Here is a 27,149-nt window from a genome sequence, read left to right on the forward strand (position 1 = left end):
TATATTTTTCTGGATTAGTTATTTGCAGATAGATTTCATATCCATTTCGTTAAAAAGGAGCAAAGTCATTTCAGCTACAAGTAGAAGAAAGGAAAGGTATTATAACGGTTTGAAACATAAATTTCATGCCAGAAAAAAAATTCAGAATAGTGCAGATATCATCTGTATGTACATATTCATCGCATTTCAATACATTCTATCCATCAAAAATTCAATAAAACAGCCCCTCTTTTGTAAGAGATTAGAGAGGGAAACAAAAGCTATACATGAAGATCCAAAAACCATTGATCAGCCTGTTAAGTGGTTTATGTTAGAAATTTAACTGTTTTGAATATGAATATGATAAGTCCGGTAATTCATTCTCTCAATAAATCTTGAAATTTTGAATCATTTCCATTCCTGTTAACGTTCATATATCAACGATACAGGCGCCTCTTTAACCAACGGCAATTGCAAATGATTCTGGAAAATCAGGTACCAATAAACTAAAAACTAAATAGCATCAGTAGTTTTGAGCCTAAAATCGTCAACACTGTCGAATGATTTTTCTTCCGCTTCGATTTTAAACTCCTCTCTTCGATCATACGGGAGTAGCTTCGGATTAACATCCTCTTCCCAATTCTCTTCACATTCGTAACTCCTCTTAACCTCTAACGTCGTCGCAGAATTCTCCGTCGCCCCCCACGAATTAATCTCCTCGAAATTCACCTGATCATCACCATGCAAAATGTACTGCCCTCTGTCTTGATCATCACCTTCATGATAATATCGTTGCATTTCATTGTCACGGTTTTCGTTTACCATATCAAACACGTTATTAAATTCGTTCTGAGCTCGACAATACGCCAGCTGATGAAGAACGAGCTGGAGCTCGGCTCGATTAAACTCAATCTGCCGCTGCAACGTACTCACGTATAATTCGATAACACCCGCCAACAGGGTCACTAGCCCGAACATCAGCCTGGTAAATAATCGTCCGCATGGCCTCGTCCTTATCGTATTTTTCGAGATTCCGAATAATCTTGGTAATGTTGCTCACGCCGAACAATTTATGGGCGTTGAGGAACTGACGTTGCCGAAGGTGAGGGAAATACGGTGCGAGAATGCAGTCAGGGGCGCACTTTCTGCGCTGGTACTTGCATGCCGCGCAGGCCTGGCTTGCGTTACACCTTGGGATGTTATTATTTGTAGCAGCAGGAGGGGGAGTAGGAGTATTACTAGTTATTTCACGTGTTTCCAGATTATTGTTTTTGTTGTTCATGTTGCAGTGATTTTAGGAAGGGAAAATATAGAACTTACGGGCGGTTCCGGGGGTGATGGGGAAGATGCAGAGATGGCTTCTTTTTTTTTTGGTTGTTTTTAACCTCTCTTTTTTAAATTTGTTGCATGGAGAGAAGATGTTATAATTAATATATGGTAGTTTGACTGTATTTACTTAAATTGTGATTTTAACATAAATTTTGTTGTGATATGTGGTAGGTTACAGCTTTTTAATTTGACTAAATTTTACTGTAATTAGGAAAACATTCATATCCATTGCCAGAGGCACAACAAATGGAGTCGGCCATTACATTTAAGTTAGCTATTAAATTCAAGAAATTTGTAAAATACAATATGAAATTATGAGACAAAAAATACCCCCTTCATGTTAGATGTTTTGCATTTTCATGAACTAGCACAACATTCAGCAGTATATGCAAAGATGCAATTTCAAGTAAAAACAAAAGAAATGCTACACAATAACAAATTAACCACATGACTATAAGATGGAAATATGAGTGTCATCTGTGAAACACCTTAAACGACGACTGCCAACTGCAACAGGTAGGTGAAATATTGAAGAGCATAAACCCTGAACCACCAACAAGTTTAAAAAATATATTTAATAAATTAAACACTTGGCTTGCCATATGTCGGTTCTCCCTTAGACATTACTGCTGTTTGCACTCTGGAGGACGTTCAACCTGCTGACCTTCCCCAGCTTGTGATCTTCCAGTTTTCTACAGTCAGTAAAAACACAAAAGATATGTTAAGTTGAATAATTCATATGTTTTGAACTGCAAGATGATTTCAAAAAGAAATAACAAAAACAGACAATTTGGCAGATAACTTGTTAGCAAATACGAGCAATAATCAAACTTTTTACTCGAACAAGAACACTTGTTAGTATACCTTCTTTCTGTTCTTAACATCATCTTCATCTTCCTCATCATCTTCATCTTCATCCTCCTCCTCATCCTCTTCATCTTCATCACCTTCCTCATCATCGTCTTCATCATCATCCTCCATATCTTCAAACTCATCACCCTGTGCTGCTTCTCCAGTAAACCATGACACGGCATGAGGAATGATTTTGTCCCGAATCGTTGACCTGCAGGAAATGACAGATATTGTGTAACTGGATTTATAGGGGGGCTAACTGAGCAAGTACCCTGTCTTGTGATATTTCAAAGCAATTAACTAGAAAATACTTGCATAAAAAAACACGATCGGCTGTGTGTGTGTGCGCGCACACACACACACACATTAACAAGACGTAATTAAAGAAAATTTCCCCACTAAATTAAGTACTTACCCAATGTCATAATCTTGTTCCATTTGGTTTTGGAGCTCCTCAGCCTACAAAAGTTCCTCAGATCAATCAGCATAATAAATCTTTCAAAAGTCTTATTGGTAATGATGTTTTAGGAGATTAAGAACTTACAGCTTCTTCATCTAAATCATCATCATCCTCAGGCACCTCTGGGGGATTGAAGAAATTAAAGAAACTATCACACGGTTCGGTCTTGGTAATAGGTTTTGTATTCTTTGATCCCTTCTTTGGCTTCTTCTTTAAAATCTTGTGTGTCAAGCATTTTCCTGGGTACCATTCAATCTCCGTGCTACATGCATATAAACAATAGAACATTAGATACTAAGAAACAATGCATAGAGAATTACAGACTGCAATTGATACACATTTGATGACCATTTACCCAATTGCCTTCTCCAAAATAGGTTCTTCTTCATCAATCATGTGATATGTTTTTGTCAAAACTGAATTCTTAAAGATAGGATTGGTATCAAAGAAGAATTCAAGCTTAAAACCCTTGGGATCATTAATTTTACACCACTTGATATCCTTTAAATACTTGAGAGCCTCCTCATCGCGCTCAGATATCTAGGAAGACACATAACAGTCAGTTCAAGACTTCTTACAGATATAACGTGAATGTTGTGTTGTGAAAAGCAGAGCATAAGGTACAACAGTCACAGATCTACAACAAAAAACACACCTCCTCGGCCAATATCTCGTTACTTTTCATTGCAGTGAGCCAAAATTCAGGAACACCTGTTTCAGCATCCATTGTTTCAGTACTAAAATCAGGCTCCCAGTACAAACAAACAAGACAAGAGTTTAAACTAAGGGAGCATAAGGGAATCGGTAGCTCAGATGCACACCTTTTTCTTGACCTTCTTCCTGCTTCAATGCGTTTTCACTTTTAACTCCTTCAGCTTCGACAATACCATTTACTATTTCATATCTCTGTTATTGATAACAAAAACCGATAGAATAAGAAATCAAAAAGTCATATAAACTTATGGCTCTTGATGCTAAACAACATTTCATGTACCTTAGTGTATAGAGGTTCATAGAGTTTTTGGTATTTAGCTTCAAGATTTGCCCTCTCCTCAAAGAACTTTGCCTCTAAATCATCATGGTGGCTCTATAATAGAGAAACACATCGTGTCTTAATTCAGACCTTTAAAGCTCTGGTCTCTCCAATGACCATTACAAACAAATTTAACTTTATCAGCTATAAAAGTCTATGCCAGATGGAAATTTGTTGTTCAGTAATGACACGGCTGCTCTCTCCTCATGGCAAGGACATGTTAAAATCCCCCCCTCCAAATGGCTAAAGGTCATGTGTTCAAATCATCACATTCACCTCCCATGTACAAAAAAATTTAATCTGATTAGTAAGGGTTTGGCCTACCGGAAGCCCATTTTCTCTTGGTAAAAGGAGGTTGAGGGTTTAAACCCCAATGGTAGACAATATGAAATGGAATTGTGTGCAGATAAACAGCCGTATATTGATTTTTAAAGGGGAAAAAAAAGGATATCAACATCACAAGAGTGCTTAGGTTTTAATAAACAAAGTATTTCTGATCTTTGAAATTCAGTAATTGGCAACATTTAAGAGGATGGAACGTTCTCAAAAACAAATCTAAAATACAATCCAATTACACCGTCCACTACCAATGACCTATCAACTTCAAACTGTTAGTTCCTACTTTCAATAATAGGTTTTCATAGTTCACATAGCCACAGCAAACAAACACTTCCAAGCATTAAAAAATGAACTTCACTGAAATGACACAATCAATATCACAAGTTGCAACACAGCGTTCATAATAACACTAATCCATATGATCCACTTATTTCACCTAAATAGTTATGATCAACAACACCCGTGACAGCACAAATCCACGAAACGTAACAAACCAACCTGAATTCCTTTCAAAGCCTCTACACGCTTCCTAACAGCAGGTGTCAAATTCTCGAGAATATCAGAATGCTGCCCAGCCAAATTCTGAAGCTTACTCTACACAAACCACTAGGACAATATTAATCAAACAATCACTGCATAATTAAATAAATCAACAAAACAAAATAAGCGAAACATCGATTTCGCCACAGCTTCACCTTAAGAGCATTCACAAGACCAGCTCTATCCTCAGCACTGAGAGCTACAGAACAGTATAACCATAGTTTTAAACACAATTAAATGTCTACGACTATTCAATTATCAATAATATGAAATAATATATGAAAAAAAGAATGCGATATGAGTACTTATGAGTGGCGAAATTACCAGCGGCGGCGGCGGGTAAGGCGGCGCCGAGATCGGAGACGTCGATTGGGTCGTTGCTCATGGTGAAATGGAGAGAAATGAGGGTGGTGTTAAACCCTGGGTGGTGAAGAAGGAAAGAGATAGAACCCTAGAGCGAGGAGGGACTTTAGCGACAAAGTGGAGGACTAGGAGAATGTCGCTGCAATATTCGCATTTATAATAATTATTTACTAACGATTAGTTGAAATGATTAATTGAGATATTAACATATTAAAATAATATAATAATATTTAATTTATTACTATATTGAATTTAGAAAAATGTGTTACGGTTGGTTAGTTGAATTTTATAAATTGAAAAATAGAAAGTACTTCGTAAGAATTAAAAAGAATGATATAATCGATAAAATTGCTAATTTCAATAACTTTGTTTATTATAAAAATATTTTTATACTACATCTATTTTTTAAATTATGACGTTTGACTTTTTGACATATGTTTTAAAACTCACAATTTATCATATTAAGAAGTTAAAATTATCTGAACAAATATTTTAAACTCACGATTTATCATATTAAATCACATGTTAGATTATTTCCAATGTGATTAGCGATTGGCTATAATTGTTGGCTAAATTGGACCCGTAAGACATGAAAAAATTGCTGAACCGGTAAGACATTTGTGCTTCAATGATATTAGCTATATTGGTTTATTATAATCTGAAAATAGAATGTTATTAATATTTTGTATTGTTAAAATAAGATATATCCGTTCAATATGGTAATAAATGAGGTGTAATTTTGTTACAGATTTCTTACAGGCCTGCAGAGGTTCAACAAATATAAACATCCATAGATAAGAGATAGGTATGGTTGGAGTTAGAGTGTGAATTTTCAAAGAGGTTGACTAAATTTTTTGTTTTTGATATGTCAACTCATTTTTTTAGCTAAAGATTTTCTATGATTGAAGTTGCTAAGAGTCATGATTTTAAATCCAGATGACTCATAAACATACACTCCCTCTTTTTAATTTTGTTTGAGCTTGTTTGACTAGAGCGACTTTTAAGAAATGAATACTTGACTCATTTTCAATCACATAAAAAGAGTTGGTGGATATTAGATGAGTGTAGTTTATGAATGTGTGGTTATAATAATTTTCTTAAAAAAATCATAAATAAATGGTTCATTCTTTTTGAGATACCCAGAAAAAAAAGTTGTTCAAATAATATGGAATGGACAATACATAATAAACTATGTATTTTTGCTATAAGAGGTCATGATTAATTTTAGGCATCTTTGCATGCCTATGAATATGATAATCTGAGTTTAACGATCCTTAAATATGTAAACATGGCAAGTAATTAACGTGCATCATGATTTGAACTAACCTTCTAGCAAACTTTATACTTTGTCATTGCTAGTCAAGAAAGGACTAAAGGTACATAGTATCACTGTTTATTCCTTCATTGAGATGTTCACATGATTATACCCGAAGATTACAAATGGATAAAATTGCGTCTAAAATATTATTAATTTAATAAGTTTAAAATTGTTTATATAATATATAAATTTAGATAATATGATATTTATAAGCTAAGATTAAAAATTTAATTTTAACTACAAGTCCGTAAATTTGAGAGTCCATCACTTTCATGATATTATCATTTTAGTTTCACTTTGATTAATTATTGGACATAATAATTCATATGTCTTAACCTTTTGTCCCAAGCAATGAACTGAAGTCCTCAAAGATGAGGTCATTCGTTTGATTCATACTTGTATATTTTCATGAAAAATATTAAAATACTTTTATTTTTGCTTATTGCAGCGATAGTTTTGGTTGTAAATTTTTTGAATCATCCTCTGGAATAAAACTGAAAAAATGCAATGAATAGCAGGTCGCCACGTGTGAAGCGGTCGTTTCTGTTCCTGCGTCATGTGTACTACTCCTACAACTGCAAGTTCCTCTCAGAGCATCTCCAATAAGCTCTTTATTTGAGCTCTTAAATTAAAAAATAAAGAGTCATGTCAAATTTTGAGCTCCAAGAGACTCTTAGAGGCTCTTTAAAAGCTTAAGAGTCTCTTCTCTCTCCTCAATTGTAGGAGCCACTAGATAGCTCTTAACTAATATTTTATTATAAGTTTGTTCCACTTACTCTCTTTCTTTCCACTTTCTTTTGTCTTTTTATGAGTTCAATATACTTTTAATAATATAAAAATAAATAAAGAGTGGATATAAAGAACATTGTTGGAGTACATGTACACTAAATTGCTAAGAGCTAATAATTTATATTATATTTAAGAGTGATTTTAAGAGTCTATTGGAGATGCTCTCAAGTCTTAATTGGTGGGAGCCAAAACAACTTTTAACCTACCCCTAACTCGGGGACTGGCCCAAACTTTGGAGCCCATATCTTGTGTACGTCGCTACTTCTAACCCCTAGGGCCATAACATTTCGGAAATGATTATATCAAAAGAATTACATAGAAATTTAGGGGGTGTTTGGATGGTTGGTGGGAATGGGAATGGGAATGGGAATGAGGGGTATGAGAATGGGGTATGGGAAAGGGTAACCCAAGGGGTGAGGAAGGAGTGAGTTAGGGAATGAGGTTCCCATTCCACACAAAAATTTTGCTAATCCAAACACAATGTATGGGTATGAGGTTCCGATTCCCGTTAACCGACCTCGTTAACCATGAACCAAACACCCCCTTAGTTAGATTAATTAGGTTTACTATTTGTTAAACTGAGAATGGCAGTAAAATAAATGGAAAGGGAATTCTATATTTTTATGACAGTTAATCATGAAAGATGATTATTAATAATTTGTTTATGATAATTATTTATCACAAAAACAAATATATCGATTAAAAGTTCTAGTCACTCATATCTGATTGTTATTTTCTAATATATACTTCTTTCTCTCTAATTTTCTTTTATAAATTCTTATTTAATTATGCATACATTTCATTCAAATAAACAGAACGGTATACTCTGTGAAAACTTTAAAATCTGAACACTGTATCATCAATGTATGAAAACTATCTAGGCTAGGAATATAAGAGAACTCTCGAACTTAAATTTGGAAATAAATATAGTAAATGCTACCATGTAAGTCCACGCGCTGAACATGCGAATAGTCCTTGTTCGTCATCTTCTCCCCATGTTTCTCTCTCTGTTCAATGGTCCAATACGACCAATACTTGTTCTTTGCCTCTTTTCTTACCTGGAGGCTGGACTCTCTCTCTCTCTCTCTCTCTCTCTCTCTCTCTCTCTCTCTCTCTCTCCGTATACAATCATTTCTTACACTAACCCACGGCACTAGACTCGCTCAATCTCTCTCCCACCCCAAAAATCTCCCCATCTTTTCTTACACACTCCCCCACGTTTCATTCCCCTTGTCTTCTCACTCTAGGGTTCTGATTCACTTCACGCACAAAATGAGCAACAAATTGCCACCTGGGCTGGTCTCAAATCTTCAAAACGTGCTTTCCAACAGAAAGGGCTCTGAAAAACCAGAAGAAACCAACACAGAATCAGTGGCTTCCTCTGATAAAGTTGAAGCTGAATTTGATGAGGCAAAGCCCATTGTGTTTGTTACAAATGCTGATGGAATTGATTCACCTGGGCTTAGGTTTCTTGTGCAGGCCCTGGTTGCTCAAGGCCTTTATAATGTCTTTGTTTGCGCTCCTCATTTGTAAAGTTCTCAACTTATCATCATTTGTCATGATTGTGTGATTTGTATTGTGTTTGAATTTGATTGTGACTTTTTTTGTGATGATATGTGTTGTTTTGCAATGTGGCTGGTCTTGATTTGATATAGTCTTTGTGAATTTGTGGGTATTCTGTGGAATTAAGGTTGTTATATCGGTCTTCTGTTGTTGAGTTTTCTTGATTAGGAGGGCTCTTTATCTGTGTAATGCTTGACTATGGTTTGTAATTAAGATTTTTCGGTGGTTTGTTGATTTGGTTCAGGGACAAATCTCACACTGGACATTCTCTGACTGTGGGAGAATCTGTTGCTGTTTATTCAGCTCAGATAGATGGCGCATTTGCTTATGAACTTTCTGGTATTATAACAAATTGTTGTTTTCCAAGAAATTGAGTGAATTGTCTATTTTGTCAAGAATCTTTGTAGCAATGATTGTTTTTTTTCTTCTTATCATGCTTTGTAATTTGAAGCAGTTAACGATTCAAACAAAAGTTTATTTTTTGTTTTCTACTGCTTTAGGGACTCCCGCAGATTGTGTAACACTAGCATTATCTGGGGCACTGTTTTCTTGGTCTAAGCCCCTTCTGGTATGCATTTCTACATTAATAAAGTCAGCTGCAATATTGTTTATTTGTTAATATTCATTGAGAACTTACTGTTTTCTGCTCACCTTTTTAGATTATTAGTGGAGTCCATAGAGGTTCAAGTTGTGGCCATAATATGTAAGTGATTGTTGGTCTATGACTGATTCCTACTTGCTTGATACTTAAAACATCGAATAAGAGTGACTTCCTGTTTATCTGGATAAAAAATCGACTCCAGAGAATATATTTTGTTGAATATGAATTTAAACGTTTCTAATTTTTTTCACAGGTTTCATTCAGGTGCTGTAGCTTGTGCTAGGGAAGCATTATTTGGCGGTGTACCATCCATGTCTATATCACTAAACTGGTGAGGTGACTTTTATGGTAATTTCTTTGATGCTCTTATTTCCTAAGTAATGATATACACCGTGTAATATTAATAAATTGATCTAATGCAGGAAAAAAGATGAAAGTCAAGAAAGTAATTTAAAGGATGCAGTGTCTGTCTGTTTGCCACTAATAAATGCAGCTATAACTGACATAGGAAAGGGAGATTTCCCCAAAAGTTGCTCGCTGAATGTCAATGTTCCCACTTCTCCTTTGAAAAACAAGGTAATTCAAAATTATCACCAAGGTAGTATATCCTTTTTCAATTTACTCGCTTAAAATGGCGGTACGTTTCTCTGTGACGTATCTCTTCACAACTATGAAGGTTAGTTTGGCTAGAATGTTCACAACTTGGGTGATGCCTGATCCCCAAAATTAGAGCCAAATATTTAATTTCATTGCTGTCAAGGCGCTGCCTAGACTAGGAGGAAAGACAGTCAAAAATAGATAGGCGTCCAATCCGGGTTGTATTTATAGGGAAGGTGAATTTAGGCATTTAACTATGTAGTGTGTACATATATGAAATATTTTTCCGATATATGTTTGTTTTGTTATTTTCATCTTTGAGTGGTGAACTTCAGGACTTGTACTATTGAAACCATTATACTCATAACAGCAGTCTCAAAATTAAATTTAAAAAAGTTAATAAAGCATTTGATTCAATCAAATTGATTAATCTGTACATTGATGTTAGAGTTAATTACACTTTGTAACTCTTAGGTTTGCTCCAAACGCAGTTTAGTACCTGAACTTTAAAACGTGGCAATATGCACCCTACACTTAACATTCCCGTGCAAGTTATAACCCCTAGTCATTATTCCGTCCAAATCTGTCGTTAACTTTAACTGTTTGAGAGGTAACAGTGTGTATATTAGTTTCTAACAGCTACTTTACCCCCTGTGACCCCTCAAAGTTTATGTATTATATTTTGAAATTATTTCTGAACACACACAACGATGTAAAAAAAATTAAAATAATTTTTAAAATATGCATTTATTTTAAAATTTTAAAATAAGTTACATTGTTTATGAAAAAAAATAAATTTTCCGATTCTAAATCTAGATACATATTTTAAAAATTATTTTAATTTTTTTTACATCGTTGTGTGTGTTCAAAAATAATTTCAAAATATAATACATAATTTTTGAGGGGTCACAGGGGTTAAAGTAGCTGTTAGAAACTAATATACACACTGTTATCTCTCAAACAGTTAAAGTTAACGGCAGATTTGGACAAAACAGTGACTAGGGGTTACAACTTGCACGGGAATGTTAAGTGTAGGGTGCATATTGCCACGTTTTAAAGTTCAGGTACTGGAGTAAGCCTAAAGGTTACAAAGTGTAATTAACTCTTGATGTTATAATCATTCGAAACAATCAAACTTTAACTGCATAATATCTAATGTATCTAGCAGAGTACCTAATTTGCCTAAGGGACACCTAGGCGCTGCCCGCTAAGGCGGTACATTGCCGCCTTTACACTGTGATAAGTATATTCAGTTTAGCATTAACTGTCTTTTTTAGAACTGGTAAATTGACTAAGCCATTAGGAAATATCCTCGTGGGTGCACATGCAAAACAAGCTCTTTATATTCTGTCAGGCTTATCTATTTGATGAAAGATTTTCTAAATAAGTAAATTTGTTATGTAGCATGCTAATTTTTTACTGCACCTTAAGTTTTGGATCTTTCATAGAATTTTGGAATTTGTTATAAAGACTTCCTTTATATTCCACTGATAATACAATGCTTCAATATCTGGTCAGACTCTAGTGTATACTCTAATAATTAGTAACTTACGATTATGATGCAAGAAAGTTGGTAATAGGCTAATAGCTAATTAGGCTGAAATATCAGGTTTGGGCAGGGAGTAGTTTTTTGGGCACTGTCTTTAGTTTTATTACCTTTGTTTACCTGATTTTGTTCATCTATATTTTGTCATTTGGAATCATATGTCCAATGTAGCTGGAACATTTGTCCAATGTAGCTGTATGTAAATGTTTCTTTGCTGGAGTTAAAGTTCCTATTGTATTCATATGTTTGCTTTTATGTCTCATTGTATAGGGATTCAAGTCGACCACTAAAAGTTTGTGGAGGTCTACTCCTAGTTGGCTAGCTGTCTCAGCCAGCAGACAGCCGTCTGCTGCACGCTTTATGTCTAACCAACAAAGTCTTGGTATGCAACTTGCACAGCTCGGCCGAGATGCCTCTGCTGCTGTAAGAAGCTATAATACAATGCTGTGTGTTATCCTTCATTCTGCAATTTGTATCACGTAGTTCCTATACTGTTAGTTGTGTTGTTTTACAGGGTGCAGCTCGACGCTCGAGCAGCCAGCAAAAGAATGTGGAGGTTGATTCTGTTGGAGTTTCTAAGAAGTCCGACGCTAACCGTACCGTGAAGTACTTCATACAAGAAGTAAGAAAACTACATGCTACAGTACTTGCTCTGCACTTTGAAGCATTCATATTGAATTGGCAACCAAATAAATTGTTAGGAATCATAATTATTGCAAACCCTTATTTTATTTGGGTCCTTTGCACATTATTACTGCGGTCCTGTACTCCTGTTCATCTATGGAAATTAGTGATTGAAAAAAAAAAAAAAATCCTAATCAGGTTCAGATAAAGATTGCAATAACTCTTTCTTATATATGTATTAACAACGGGTGCAACTCTAGTAAGTACATATGTGCTTTATATAGAAAACTATTGAAAAAAACAAAAATATCTATGTCAGTAAGTTTCTTTAAATCTATACATCAGTATAAAGTATTGTATAATTGTATAAGTTACTGTGTACCATTGAAGTCTTATGCTTGTTATTGCAGCTTGTGGACAAGGATCTTGAAGATACAAGCGAGGAGCTAGATTTTAGAGCGCTAGAAAATGGATATGTAAGTTGATGACTTTTTCTATATGGTTCGGTAAGAGTATATGAATATCTGATCATCGGATGATATGATTATGTCTTGTATTGCTGGAGTTAAATGACTTTCAATTACATTAAGAGTGGGTACCTTTAGATTGTAACCAGTTTCATATACATAAAAAATTTAAGCAATTAGTTAATTAGAAGTTGATAATATTTCGAGTATTTTATTAGTGTCTGCTGTCATATTTTTTAACAGGTTGCAATTACTACGCTATCCCTTTCTCCGTCTACTGATGCAGACGCCCAAACAGCTGCCTCCAGCTGGATTGCTAGTGCCATTCAAGAACCTCAATAGAACCTCCAGAGTTTGACAGAACCAGTACGTATCATACATTTAAAGATGCAGCTACATTGGATTTACCATCACCAGTCCAACATTCAGGCAGGTTCCAAGTTTTGCCATCCTTTGCACTGGAACTCCTTTCAGATGATTTAGTTAGTTTGTTTACATGAGGCTTTCCACACTATTAATCTGGTTTGCAGCTTGGCTTGCTGTGTAAAATGTCAAGCACAGTACTGTTTCTTTACTGACACGGCATTTTCTCAGTGTTTTTTTCGCCCTGTTATTCTTTTACCTTAAATTATCAGGGTTATTGGATTTGGTTTCTTTGTACTTCTAGACTAGACCGGCTCTATCCATACAAGAATTACCAGTTAGAGCCTTAGGCAGAGTTGATGAAGCTTTACTGTTTTCCGATTTTGAAGTAAGATATACTTCCTCTCTTTCTCCTTTGATGATGTGATATACAGCATTTCTTCATTGTGTTCAGAATAGTATGTCAGAAATCATATGATCAAGGTTCATACAAAAAAAGAAAGAAAATTCCATTCATCACTGAAAACTAATGATCATGGTGACAAGATGAGTATTGAACAAAGGCCAGAGTAACAGAAACAGACACTAGAACTTACACAGTGAAGTTACATATTTGATACTCTGTATTCAAGCTGCTTCTGTAAAGATTATAAATATATATGAAGGGACTGTAACTGTAAAATTTAGAAAACGTAAAATTACAGGAGAAATCACAAACGTCTAGCATTTTGAAAATTACAATGGGATCCTCACTTGCTAGCCAACAAGCTGTTGAACTCGGAAAGAGAAGAACCAAAGAGTATGTAATAATCTGTGAAACGATTGTTATATCAGTGGAGGGTATAGATCCTCCATATCATCGGAGTACATATCACAATCACTGCTTCTTCTAGCCAACATTTTTGAAAGCGGACTTGATTTCTTTCGCAATTGGAGCTTCTCTGTTGCATGGTCCTTCACATTGCGAGACAAATGGTTGGAAGCTCGTTGTTTGGCCTTGATTGATTCCGTGAGGTTCATGTAGTTTCGTTTAGCAGTAGTACGCTCTGATTGCGAGTTGCTGGACCTCGGAGTTCCAAAAGTGGATGCGGATGAATTTGATGTTGAACTGTCATCATAAAACAGTTCAGAGCATGGCCCTGAAGTTGAGCGAATAATTGGACTAGTTATACAAGGTCTAGCAGAAATCCGAGTGGATATGTTGTTCCGGGTGATCTTGACACTATCACTTTCTGAAGAATTGGAGCAAGGCCAAACGCTGTAATCTTGTTTGTGCTTAGAAACAGGGGTCATCCAACCTTCTAAGCAGTTCCAACCGGAGCTGCTCTTGCTAACTTTAGGCGTGGCTACCTTGTTTTTTCTTGAATTAAGGCCAAATTCTTTCTTTCTCAGTTGCTGTAAGATAACAAGTTGAAATGTACTATTTGGACACAAGACGAAGGAATATACGAAGATTTTATCAAGAGAAATCATCGATTACCTGTTGTTGGATGGCGTAAGTAAGTGCTCTTTCTCTCTTGATTGCTCCTTCTTCCTTCATCTTTAGTTTAGCTTGCATTTCCTCTATTGTTCCGGGGCTATCACACCATTCACCCTGTTTGTGATGGATAAAGTTTTAGTAATCTGACTGGAATGATTCTTGAAATAAAAAAAATAAACAGAAGAGATGAAATATGAGGACTAGATTAACAAAACCTGGTTGATAAAACCATTGTCATTGAGGTCATCCTCAGAAGCTTGGCTTTCTGAGCAAGCACGAGCTCTGGCTCGAGCCTGTACTCGAACAAGAGCCTGCATGCACTTCAATGTCACAGCAGCTTGCTTCCTGACTAATCGTCCCCGAACTATAGCCTGAAGCCTCACCAATGCTTTTAAGGCCCTTAAAGCCTGTCTTGCCTTCAGATCATAAAACCTTATGTCAAAATAAGGAAGACTAACCAAAATGACACTTGAAACATGAAAAAAATTATCCTAAATAGTTACCAAGAAAGCACGAAAAGCAGTTTGGATGCGAATAGAAGCCCATTCCTGTCTAACCACCATAAAATCTCTAGCAGAAGCTCGAACAACCGTAGCCAAAGCAACCACATAAGGAGAATCAGAGTCCACTGATACAGACAACCGATCTTCCACTTTCGTCGTAGGAACCTTCAACGACGTCTGAACCTCATTCTCAGACGAAGAACTCTTCCATAACTTCCATTTCCTACTCTTTCCAGCTACCATCTTCTGCTGCAAGTCCAAATAATTTCACACACAAAACAAAAAAATAAAGAAAACTGCATAAAAATTTAGTTTTCACTTACTGGATCGCGTGTTGTTTGAATTTTTCTGCGACTAATGAACCATATGATCCATTTTCCAGAGGCACCCATTTCAAATTCTTTGGTGTAATGTTTTCACTCAGTTACTTGTCATATAAAGAATGAAATGTTCGAAAAAGAGCGTATCGAACAGTGTTTTTTATTTGAAATTTGAAGTCGAAAAGAAAAGAGCAAGTATAAAGTGAGGGAAAAGTGCTATCTGATGCATGAGTTTGAACTACTAATCCCGCTTATAAGTACTTATCATAATAATAAGTTTGATTAATTAGTACTTGATTAATACAGATTATAATAAGATTAAATGTTCTGGTTTGGAACACTACTTTTTTGGTGTACTGTAGAAGAAACTAGCTTTATTCTGAAAAGATTCATATGTAAAAGTAGTACAAACATGACATTCAAATTTCAAATAATGAAATTTCTTTATTCTATACTAAACAATTTGTCTTCATCTAGCCTATAATTCAAGCATGATTACAACAAATGAACCAAATCCCAATGTAAATTGACCTACAAAATTCAAGGCCAATTCTAGCAAAAGAATAAAAAAAAATCAAGGCCGAGAAAAAAATTTGCTGGTTTGGATTACAGAGCCTTGAAAAAAAGAAAAGAACGGGAACTCTTGTGTTGAGTTACTTATAAGTTAAGTGAAACGGTCTGTAAATTTCTAGTTAGACTTATGAAGAGTTATTCTGGGGCTAGTCAGACCAATGTTAGAAACTTTTGGTGATAAATGTATTCTTGGATATGGTCTTGGTGAAGGTATTGGACAGCAGGCTGTTGAAGAGCCAGCCATGAGCACTCTTGGAGACAAATTGACTTGTTCCAGAGCCTGAAATTGTAGCTCTGCAGGGTATTCCCTTACGCAACCTATCCGAGGACCAGTCCCTGTAGTCCATTTGGAAGATAGTGCTCTTCGTAATTCAAAATGAGGCTCCTTTACAGTGCTCCGAGAAGTCTCAACATTGATGCTGTCAGCTGATGGTTCATTAGCAGATGGAATGTTATCTGAACATAGAGCCTTGACTACATCGGACTTAGGCCTGTCGTTTGCAATGACTTTTAAGGGTGGAACATCTTCATCCACCGCGAATTTCTGCATCAAACAATCATTAATATATAAATAACTAGAACTATGTAGTATCATGAAGTGCCGTATCATTGTTATTAATAATGCGCGTGTGACTATGCAATTACCTTGACATTGCTAAGGTCAACACGGTGATCTTCCAGGAAGCTAATAAACTCCATGAAATTCTCCTCTGTAGGATGATAATGACCACTGTAAGGCCATATAGCCTAAAAAATGTAAAAATCAGTAATACTCAGAAATATATGTTTGTGGCTGAACAAATACTGCATGCATATGATTGCCATAATGCGGTTACAATAACAAATGTAACTTACCTCAAGAACTCCATTATGGGCTACCAGGCGGCCCGCTGCAGTGGCAGCACCACCGGATAAAAAACTAGAATGCTGGAACTGGCCTTTCTTCTTTGCCCCAACATATAAAATTTTTGAGGTACTGAGGACAAAAATGTACTTGCAGCCATTCACAGTCTCTAAAGACTTCCCACTTTGTTTGTAGAGAAGTTTTCCATTCTCTATGATCACTTCAAATTCCGCCCTCTCTATCTGCACGTTAGAATACGATCCAAACATGAGGACTCTTCTACCATCAAAATGCAATAGCAATTCATTATATAAAGTGAACACCAGGTAATTGTTGTCATGAAAAACTTACTGGGCCGAGATATCTGATGCATTGCTTCTGTAGCACAGTCCTGGAGCATTTCTCAAGATTAATTTCTTTGCCATCTCCGACATCCAGCCTTCATTTTGTCACGAGACAAAGAAGTATGTTAGAAAGCAAAGAAAGGTTGCAGTGAAATGAAGCACTTCATAATAATATAGATGTTCTCAGATGTCTTTCTAGAATTACCAGTAAAAGAATGGTTGCCAGCTCTTACTAATGAACCATGCATCGTAGTACAGACTTAAATTGTGTCCATATCGATGTCGTGGATCAATCTGCCAACCAATATTAAAACTAAATCAACATATATAATTTAAGTAAAGTTCTGGCATCCCTTGCTTGACTAGCAACACATTTGTTTAATAAAGTTAGATTTGACATGAATAAGTATTGTGCATTGTACTCACAGCTTCAAGCCAATGTTTGAGATCCAATTTTGTAGCCTTCTCATCCTTGCACAATCCCTTTCCAACCTACAAAAGTGCAAGCACCATATGCACTGTATTCATTAAGCTATAATGAACATCAAGTCAAAGAAAAAGTTTTTTTGAATTCTTTACTGTTCAGGTCAATTCAAATTTGCTCATGTCAAAGAAAACACTTTTGAATAACCTATAAACAGTACAGCTTTGAACTGCCTGAAATTGTTTTTCCACATTCTTGGTCTAGTAAAATAGACCTAAAGAGGAGTTTCGAAAAATTATACCTTGGCTACCCTGGTCCTGGCCCTAGACCATCTGGAAACGGCGCTTTCTGGTTTCTCAATGCTAAAGAATGATACTGAGCTCCGCTCCAATGCTGCAAAATCTAAGGCTTTCCACCTACAAATCATAATAAAAATAGCTAAATTAAGTTAATTATTATAAAAATTCATTGTTTCTGCAAAAACATAAAAAGTAAGAGAGCACACCAGAGCTCTTCCACTACAACAGCACAATCTGCAAGGTTTCTTCTGGTTCTGTAACTTTTATACACTTTCTGCACTTTCAGTGCAGCTGCATCGAGACCGCTGACGGGTCCTGGGGAGAACAGAATTGGCGTCTTGGGACGATCAGTCGGAGAATTTATGTGGTGCATGAACTCATGATCTCCATCACACTGAATTCTTTTCTTAAAAGACACAGTTCTCTTTAAGCTGAGCCTTTTCGAATCCCTATTCTTGAAGCTTGGAGATTCTTCAAGGCATGGCTTTTTCGAGAAACAATCTACTCCCATCTGCACAGGCGGTATGATCAGTCCAACCAATAAAACTGCCTGGCCAGACTTATGAACTCAAGAACCTGCGGATTTAAAAAGAAAACATACAATGAATAAGAAAGAACACTCATTTGTAATAATAAACTATGAATGTTGGATGATGAAGCATTATGAGATCAGGAACCAAGTTCCAATTTAGAAGTTGCTGATTACCTATATATATATCAATAACCAAAAGCTTTCGACTTTCTAAAGTAAAATCTATCGAAAACCAAAAGTTTTCGAGTGTCTGGAGTAAAATTTACAAGCACCAAAAAGCTTTCGACTTTATGGACTAAAATGTCTTTTCTGAATGTGTTATATGTGTGTAGCAACTTGTGATAAATATACTCCTAGAGAAATGGATCTGTTGCAGTCATATATATAGTGCTAACCGTTCTAACAAGAAAACAAGAACATAAAAGAACAAATGATGTAGAAATTAAGAAAGTAGGACCCAGTGAATAAGATGATCAAAAGTTTAGTACCATAATATACGTGTTAGAAAAATTGTTGTCAGAGGGAACAATTTTGTCCCATGAACGGGGGTTTGTTTTGAATGGAAATTTTGCCAAACATTCAAGTGGAGAACACAAAGGAATTGAAAAATTCAAAGGGCTTGTTTTCTCGGCCATAATTTCCTTGTTTTTTCTGCTTGTTAGAGTATAATGGTTTTGCGACTACAAGGGGGAGTTGAACATGAAGGATTCAAAGCTGCAAGAGTATCCAGCAAGGTATAGTAGTTTCTTAGCATAGTGAGACCGCAAGACATCGATAGGACTCGTGAGAGTCAATTAATAAATATGAAAAGTAATGAGATTTTGTCATAGAAGAAGTAGTATAGTTTAATAATAGACCGCCATCCACTCTCATCACCACATTACATGGATAGAACAGATTCACCCAAATAACCGTCTGTTTCCATTAACTGTTAAGGGAGTTGAACCGGATTAAGGATAAAATTATCGTTTTCCGTAATTTTTTTTTATAAAAATATTCTTTTTCAAAGTAGATATCATATGTAAATTATTTTTTTTAATCTTTTGAAAAAACTGATACATTTAATTTGAAAATAATATTATTTATTAATATTTCATCTTTTAATCTTGAAATATTTATCATCTATGTAGGATAACTTAAGAATTTTTAAATATACCACCACATGTTTAATACTGATCACAATTCACAACTATTATTTTATGAGTTATCTTCATCGAATATAAATATATCAGATTATTCATTCTAGAATATTTAAGATATTATTTCAATAGGGTTAAACCCTTTACCCTCAACGTAAATAATCGGAAGAGAATGAAGGAATGATATTTTCAATCATCAATTTTAAAAAAAAAATGATAATTTAATGTAAATATATAAAAAATTGACGATTATTACTTTTTAACTGAAATTATGAGAGGCTAAACCAAGTAGTAAAACTTTTTAACCATGATTTAGTTACAATTTTTAACTTTCTTTTATGTCCAAATCACGACGATCATTTTTCGACTATTCATGCTCTTGAGTAATCATTTAAAAAATGATTATTCTCATTTTAAGTACTTAGTTATTTTTTATCTTTAATCCGTGACTATTCATTTTTCGACTATTCATGCTCTTGAGTAATCATTTAAACAATGATTATTCTCAGTTTAAATACTTAGTTATTTTTTATCTCTAATCCGTGACTGCATAATAAAAATGAAAATTACTTTCGATATTTTACTAAAATAGTTGGATTAAATCAGCCGAAAGTGCGGATACAGATATTGTGAACGGGAAATATAAGATTAACAAAAGTACAACGGGTGATAACTTTGTACAGTGTAGAGATGCGAGTAGAAACAGGGGCCAGTGGCCAACGTGTTGTAAGAAGTAATCAAACGTTAGTCTTGACCGGTCCATATTTAAAGTGTTGAAGCGAGTACCGACCGACCCATTCATATTACTAGCTTATTACAATCTGCGGTCCAAAACACGAGTCACGCGGTTATCCCATCTCACTTTCTTTCGTCCAGACCTACCTTATTTCAAGCCTTGGCATGTTAAAAAACATAAATTAACAACAAAACAAAAATTAACAAAAAAAGAAAGACAAGCACCTGGATTTCGTTATAAACTTCTCGTACGATTTGGCCTTCAATAATATTGAATTCAAAACCTTGAAATCTCTGGTTATTTCTGGATGAAGAGTTCACATTGGAACGGAGTGATAAATCGAATTAAAACTGAAAGTGTTGGAGCCAAAGTTCCGCCGGATGCCGAAGTCTGAAAGTGACCTGAAATAGAGAAGAATGCGAGGGATTGTCCCCCCGATTCACCTCCGGCGTGAGAATAAGTTAGTGGCTCTAGAATTGGGTTTATGGAACTGCAAGCGTAAGTGTGTATGCATGAGTATGTATGTGAATGTGTCTTTTACCTTTGATTTACCCACTTTATATAGGAGGGAGATGAGCCTGAGTTTGTAACGCTCCCGCCCGATGCGGGAGGGAAGTGATGGCGAGTAAAGGAGGCGGGATTCTCTCACGCGACCGTTGCAATAGTGACGTTGGAGTTCAAATGATGGACCGGGCCTCTTTTGGGCCTTGGTAAGTTGGGCTGAGAGGCTTATAACCCAACATGTCCCCAGGCTTCGGTCGGGTTGCTAACGCGGCCGAAGTCTGAGTTTGTCTTGACCGACCGATCGGGTGAGGCGTTAGGCTGGGAGATCGACAGGTGCTTCGGTATGATTTCAAAGCGTTCGGTCCGAAAGGCGTAGGGCGTCGCTTGAGTGCTGGATGACGTTACCTCGAGATATGCGTTGAATCTGGGCCGTGCATTCCAAAGGGTGCCATTAATAGGGCGCGCCTTTTCACGAGAGGTTATAAATATGAATCATTACCACCAGTTTCTTTTTATATTCCCAAACTATCTTCTCAAACTTCTCCTTACTTTCTTTCTACTTTCTCCGGCGCAACTCGGCAACCGGCGGTGCTCATTGTTCCTTTCCTTGCAACCGTTTTCTTCCTCTTTCCAACGAGTAAGTCTTCCTTTCTTTAGCGATTTATCTTGCTGTCTTTATGCTTTAAAAATGCTTGCCGGATTTTATCGGTTCTCGTACTCTGTTCCCGGCGGGAGTTTCTCGCCGGTTTGTTGTTTTTTGCTGGTTCCTGGTAGTTTTTGACTTTTGTTGTTTTGTCTATATTGTAATGCCATCTTGATGAGTTGTCGTAGATTAGAATTGCGGCTGGGGTTGTCCGGCGGTTCTCGAGTTTTCAACTCGGGCCTTGCCGTTGTTTTTTCCTCCCCGTTTGCTGCTTTCTTTGTGTGTTGTCTTGTCGCTTGGGTTAGTTTTCTAGGGTTAGGTTTTGTTTAAGCCCCGTCGGCCCGACCCGATTCGGCCCTCTGTACTCGGGCTCACCTCTTTTTCTTTTCTTCTTTCTTTCCGAGTACATGGCTTATGTTTGCCTTCTCTCGTTTGCAGGCAAATGGATCGTTCGGGTGACGTTGTGGGGACCTCTTACTCGGCTGCGGATCACTTCAGCGATGCGCTGAAGTTTCCTATGGCCAACTTTCCTTCCCTACTGACCGAAGCGGATCTGAAGACGTTTCGGATAAAATACCAGATTCATCGGTCGTGGGATATTTACCCGGCCATCGCGAATGACTGCATCTATCAGACTCCGGAGTCAGAGGACGGCCATAGGTGCGTGGGCATCTCCGAGAACGCCTTCAAGTGCGGCTTTCGGCTTCCGATGCTCCCCCTGCTGAAGAAACTCCTGAAGCAGACGGGGATCGCCCTGGGACAGTTGGACCCGAATGGATTTACGTATATAAACGTATTCCAACATCGGTGTCTGATGGCTGGCGTGTCTCCTCGGCCAGCTCTTTTCTGGAATCACCATGATTTCAAAAAGAATGCCAAGAGCAATGGTTTTTACACCATCGGCCGCAAAACCGGCCGACCGAACTGGTGTGAGACCAACTCCAGCAATAAAGGGACCCATGAGCGGTGGTTCTATTTGGGGGGTCATTCGATCCACAAGTTCTCTATGTGGAGGGAGGTCGACCCTTCAATCATCACCACTCCCCTTCTGGTCGGCAAAGACCTGGAAGACTTTGAGAAGCTGAACAAAGTCCAGGAGCCGAACCAAATCCTATTGTCGACGAGTCGGGAAAAGGAGTGGCTCTTCACTCTTTGGGGTAGTGACGGTAGTCTTTCTTATTTCTTCTATGCTTTTCCTTTTGATAGTCAATTACTTTGTCTATATCTGCTTATTGTTTTGACACTTGTCTTCTTGCGTAGTGTCTTCCCGGACCGAGGCCCTGAAGCGGAAGACTGCGAAGGCAATGGCGGCCAGGAAGGAGGCCGAAGCAAAGGCTCGCGGCGAAACGACAGTCGGGGCTATAGTCCAGGCCGATGCTTCCAGGGAGAAGACTCCCGAAGTCGGTCGCCCGGATCTGGTAGCTGAGAAGGCGTCCGAGGTCGAAGAGACTCCGGCGATCGAGGCCTCGAGGAAGAGGAACAGGCCGGACGGCTCTTCTGATGTCCGGCCTTATGTTCCGGAGTGGTCTGTTCTGGCGACCGACTCCATTGCGATCTTGGCCCCGGATCGGATTAAAGATGTGGCTGGAGATCTCTGTCGACCGCAAGTCCTTCCGGCCGACCGAGGGACTTATGATTCGGCTACTGCTCTTCAGGCTTGTGAGCAGCTGATGTGCTTTCTTTCTTTAGTAAGTGTTCTCACCCTTCAACTTTTCTTCTGTTTTTATAAATCCCGTACATCCTTTAACTTGTGTATTTCTGTGCAGGCTTCTCCTTGGGCAGCGGCGGTGACCGACAAGGTTCAAGATATGCAGAAGCAGATGGCCGGGGTCAACGCCCTTACTATACGAGCCAATCTTGCTGAAGATACCCTGGCGGCCCTGAAGACGGAGCTGAATGCCGACCACCAGGATCTGAAGGACCTTCGGGAGTCCGAAGGCCGTCTGAAGGGGCAGGTCGACACCCTGACCAGGAGGGTTCAGCGCCGTAACTTGGCGTTGAAAGCCGCCCGCAAGAAGGAGAAGAAGGCCAAGAAGCTCCTGGAGAAGATCGAGGATAGGTTCCTCGACATTGGATATGACGAGGCGGTTCGTCGGGCTCACAAGGAAGGCTTGGATCATAAGTTGCTTTTGGACGAAGGCGCTTTTGATCCGGTCGGCCGTGAAGACCCGGACGAGCCTCTTGTTGTCTCTTCTGATCCCGAGACTGATTACTCGGAATAGTTTCTCTTTTGTAATGTGTTGGCCTTCGGGCTTTTATTTGTAGAAACAATTTGCCTTCGGGCTCCTGTAAAAATCTTTCGCCTTCGGGCTTTTATTTAATTTTGCCTTCGGGCTTGCCCTTAAATACTTATTCGTATCTGCGTACAGATTTTCATTCATGATGTATGTCTTCGACCGAACGGTCTCCACACATGTTTTAGTTGTCGTAACTTTTAGGCCGATCGATCGGTCTGGATACGAGTTTTCTTCTATGTACGTCTTAGACCGTTCAGCGGGTCTCGATACATGTTAATGATAATTTAATTTTATGTATGTCTTCGACCGAAGAGTCTCGATACACGTTAACATAATTTACAAGTGTACATCTTTTGCCTAAAAATTGGCTTCAGCCTAATGCCTCTTGATTCCCCCAATATTTGGAGATTGTTATTATCTCTAAGTTAGGAATTCGATCGGCCCCATTATAGATAAGAACAATCGTGCATATATTTAGGTTAATTATGGCCAACTCCTTCGGTCCCGTACCTTGATCAGGTTGTCCCGAGTTACAAAATCGATCGGAGTGTTAAACAAGTTACAACTATCCAGAATTTGAAATAGGAACTTTTATTTATCGTAAGGCAAATAATTACATAACTGTAGAACTGTAAAATGGAAAGTGAAATGTTCAGGCGGGAAGCCTTACTGATAGTATTTCCGGAGTTGGGAAGCGTGCCAAGTATTCTTAATGGGGCTCCCATCCGAAGCTGCTAGTTTGTAGGTTCCCGGCCGAACGATCTCGACAACAGTGTAAGGTCCTTCCCAGTTCGGCATAAGCTTTCCTTGCTTCGTCGGCATAGAAGTAGCCGAGTCTCGGAGAACCATGTCCCCAACTCTGAAAGAACGTTTTCGGATACCCGAATCATAATATTGAGATGCTTGCTGTTGGTATCGGACATTCCTTTGATGGGCGGCTTCTCTTTCTTCTTCTAGGAGATCCAGGTTGCCTCGGAGGCCAAATTCATTGGTATCAGGATTGAAGACCTGGGTTCGGTAAGATTCCAGGCCAACCTCGACTGGAACAAGCGAGTCGGTCCCATAAGCTAACCGAAACGGCGTTTCTCCTGTCGAAGAGCGAGGAGTGGTTCGGTATGCCCACAGGACCCAAGGGAGCTCTTCGGCCCACAGTCCCTTAGCTTCTCCAAGGCGCTTCTTGATTCCGTGAAAGATGATCTTGTTAGCTGCCTCGATCGCCCCGTTTCCTTGGGGATGACCGACCGAGCTGAACCTTTGTTGAATGCCGAAGCTGGCCAAGAACTCTTTGAACTTCCTCCCAACAAACTGAGTGCCATTATCGGATACACACACCATTGGTATGCCGAACCTCACAATTATCTGCTCCAAGAAGAATTTCTTGGCGGCCTGTTCGGTGATAGCTGAGAGTGGTCGGGCTTCGACCCACTTTGTCATGTAGTCAATGGCCACTATGCAGTATTTGGCTTGCCGAGTGCTGGTCGGTAGGATTCCCACTATGTCGATGGCCCACATGGAGAATAGTATTGGGCTGAGGACCGAAGTCATTTCTTCTGGGGGTTGCTTCGGAACATTGCTGTGGATTTGACATTGCCGGCATTTCTTTGAATAGTTGGCTGCATCTTCTCTAAGGGTCAGCCAGAAGAAACCCTGTCGGAGTATCTTTAGGGCTAGGGATCGGCCGGCCAGATGTTCGCCACAGATTCCTTCGTGAACTGTCTCCAGGGCTAGAAGCTGTTCCTCTGAATCCAAGCATCGGAGCAGGGGCTGAGAGACTGATCGCCTAAAGAGTCGGCCCCCGATCAGTGTGTAGCTAGCTACTCGGTACTTTATCTTTTGAGCTTCCTTCTTCTCTAAAGGCAAGAACCCCTTCTCTAAGTAGGCTCTGATGGGGGTCATCCAATTTATGCCTTGATGAATCTCCAGGCAAGCTTTCTTGTTGACCGAAGGAGTTTTTACCTCCGTCAAGTAGATGGACCCCGTCAAATTTTGTGTTTCGGCCGAGGCTAAGCGAGAGAGAGCATCGACACGGCCATTGTCCTCCCTACCGATGGCGCTTAATTCAAATGTTTCGAAAAACTGAGTTTGTTCCCGTACCTTGGCGGCGTAAGCCTTCGTTCGGGGCTCTTTCTGTTCATATTCCCCAGAATAGTGCTTGACGACCAGCATGGAGTCGCTGAAAGCCCTCAAATGCCTTACTTCCAGATTTTTTGCTAGACCCATTCCTGCCAGGAGGGCTTCGTATTCGGCCTCATTGTTGGTCAAAGGGAAAGTGAATCGGATGGCTTGACAAACTCAAATCCATCGGGACTAGAAAAGATCAATCCAGCCCCACACTTTGACCCGGCCACCGACCCATCTACAAACAGCTTCCACTTTCCTGGAGTCCGGATGAGCTGTTCTTTCGGCTCCAAATCCTTCGGCCCCGAAAAAATGCACTCCACCATGAAGTCAACCAAGGCTTGGGCTTTGATGGCTGTTCGGGGAACATACTCTAAGTCATATTCCCCCAATTCTACGGACCAGGCGACGACTCTGCCCGAAGCCTTTGGTCGGCTGAGGATCTTCTTCAAAGGTTGGTCGGTGACCACTTGTATCGTTCGCCCTTGGAAATAGTGTCGCAATTTTCGGGAGGCCATGACCAGCCCATATGCGAACTTCTCGGCATTCGGATATCGGCATCCCTCAGCACATGAGACACATAGAAGACCGGATGTTGGTTTTTCTCGTGTTCCTTCACTAAGACCGCATCAAGGGTTCGGTCACTTACTGCCAAGTACAGCTGGAGGGTCTCCTTCGGATCGGGCCTCAGCAGCAGGGGGGCTTTAACCAAATATTCCTTTATTTCTTCGAAGGCCTTTATGCAGTTCGGCCCCCACTCAAAATTCTTTGCTCCCTTCAAAACTTCGAAGAAAGGGAGCGCTTTTTCCGCCGACCGAGAGATGAACCTTCAGAGGGCTGCCAGTCGCCCAGTTAACTTCTGAATATCCCGAATGGTCTTCGGGGCTTCCATTTCTAATACTGCCTTTATCTTTTCAAGATTCGCTTCGATCCCCCTTGCACTGACCATGTACCCTGGGAACTTGCCACTACAAACCCTGAAGGTGCACTTGGCGGGGTTGATCTTCATGTTGTTCCGTCTTAGGGTCTCAAAGCATTCTTTGAGGTCATCGGCGTGATCGCGAAACAAGGATTTTACTATCATATCGTCGACGTAGCATTCCATGTTTCGGCCTATCTGATCGGCAAAGACTTTGTTCACCATCCTTTGAAAAGTGGCCCCCGCGTTTTTCAGACCGAAGGGCATCTTGATGTAAGCATAGGTTCCCTTCGGGGTGATGAATGCTGTCTTGGGAATATCCTCGGCATCCATGGCGATCTGGTGATAGCCTGAAAATACGTCCAAGAAGCTGAGTATTTGATAGCCAGATGTGGCATCTATCAGTTGATCGATGTTCGGCAGAGGGTAGTGATCCTTCGGGCAATTCTTGTTGAGGTCGGTATAATCGACACACATTCTCCATTTGTTGTTTGACTTTTTGACCACTACCACATTTGCCAACCACTCAGGATACTCGATTTCTTCAATAAACTTGGCCTCCAGTAACTTTTCCACTTCGGCCTCAATCACCTTCTGCCTTTCCACAGCGAAGTTCCTCTTTTTCTGCTTAACTGGCACAGCCTGTGGATGAACATTTAGCCTGTGCCGAGCGATCGACTCATCCAACCCCGGCATATCTTCGGGCTCCCAAGCAAAAACATCATGATACCGACGGACCACATCAATCACCTTCTCCTTCAGCCCTGATTC

The 27,149-nt window shown here is 38.8% G+C and overlaps 5 protein-coding genes across 6 annotated transcripts; 1 reads left to right on the forward strand and 4 right to left on the reverse strand.

The window, feature by feature from the left end:
- Positions 1 to 886: 886 nt before the first annotated feature.
- LOC108195087 (LOB domain-containing protein 22) lies at positions 887 to 1,261 on the reverse strand. Its single transcript, XM_017362020.1, has one exon. The coding sequence runs from the start codon at positions 1,259 to 1,261 to the stop codon at positions 887 to 889; it is 375 nt and encodes a 124-aa protein (XP_017217509.1).
- Positions 1,262 to 1,740: 479 nt separating this feature from the next.
- Positions 1,741 to 5,033, reverse strand: LOC108196167 (nucleosome assembly protein 1;4). The gene is made up of 11 exons (XM_017363318.2): positions 4,857 to 5,033; positions 4,688 to 4,731; positions 4,491 to 4,586; positions 3,615 to 3,707; positions 3,442 to 3,526; positions 3,276 to 3,331; positions 2,976 to 3,160; positions 2,705 to 2,882; positions 2,576 to 2,619; positions 2,173 to 2,371; positions 1,741 to 2,000 (listed from the first exon to the last, which is right to left on the reverse strand). Exons 1-11 carry the CDS (start codon positions 4,915 to 4,917, stop codon positions 1,932 to 1,934), a joined length of 1,110 nt encoding a protein of 369 aa, XP_017218807.1. The 5' UTR covers positions 4,918 to 5,033; the 3' UTR covers positions 1,741 to 1,931.
- Positions 5,034 to 7,958: 2,925 nt separating this feature from the next.
- Positions 7,959 to 13,182, forward strand: LOC108196165 (uncharacterized). The gene is made up of 10 exons (XM_017363317.2): positions 7,959 to 8,531; positions 8,810 to 8,904; positions 9,066 to 9,133; positions 9,225 to 9,268; positions 9,420 to 9,497; positions 9,589 to 9,742; positions 11,580 to 11,732; positions 11,824 to 11,931; positions 12,344 to 12,409; positions 12,644 to 13,182. Exons 1-10 carry the CDS (start codon positions 8,017 to 8,019, stop codon positions 12,740 to 12,742), a joined length of 1,380 nt encoding a protein of 459 aa, XP_017218806.2. The 5' UTR covers positions 7,959 to 8,016; the 3' UTR covers positions 12,743 to 13,182.
- A 268-nt stretch (positions 13,183 to 13,450) lies between these two features.
- Positions 13,451 to 15,281, reverse strand: LOC108196164 (protein IQ-DOMAIN 7). Of its 2 annotated transcripts, none has more exons than XM_017363316.2 (5): positions 15,070 to 15,281; positions 14,747 to 14,992; positions 14,459 to 14,659; positions 14,244 to 14,357; positions 13,451 to 14,158 (listed from the first exon to the last, which is right to left on the reverse strand). In XM_017363316.2, the coding sequence occupies exons 1-5, from the start codon at positions 15,136 to 15,138 to the stop codon at positions 13,589 to 13,591; spliced, it is 1,200 nt and encodes a 399-aa protein (XP_017218805.1). In that variant the 5' UTR covers positions 15,139 to 15,281; the 3' UTR covers positions 13,451 to 13,588. The 2 variants fall into 2 exon arrangements, with proteins under 2 accessions (XP_017218805.1, XP_017218804.1); XM_017363315.2 differs by having other exon boundaries at positions 14,747 to 14,995.
- Positions 15,282 to 15,441: 160 nt separating this feature from the next.
- On the reverse strand, positions 15,442 to 18,121 carry LOC108195088 (IQ domain-containing protein IQM1). Its single transcript, XM_017362021.2, has 8 exons — positions 17,757 to 18,121; positions 17,553 to 17,667; positions 17,254 to 17,319; positions 17,033 to 17,121; positions 16,835 to 16,922; positions 16,495 to 16,725; positions 16,285 to 16,386; positions 15,442 to 16,183 (listed from the first exon to the last, which is right to left on the reverse strand). The coding sequence occupies exons 1-8, from the start codon at positions 18,059 to 18,061 to the stop codon at positions 15,755 to 15,757; spliced, it is 1,425 nt and encodes a 474-aa protein (XP_017217510.1). The 5' UTR covers positions 18,062 to 18,121; the 3' UTR covers positions 15,442 to 15,754.
- Between the last annotated feature and the right edge of the window lie 9,028 nt (positions 18,122 to 27,149).

This window comes from Daucus carota, chromosome 7 (genome assembly GCF_001625215.2).
Source record: "Daucus carota subsp. sativus chromosome 7, DH1 v3.0, whole genome shotgun sequence".
Classification (NCBI taxonomy): Eukaryota; Viridiplantae; Streptophyta; class Magnoliopsida; order Apiales; family Apiaceae; genus Daucus; species Daucus carota.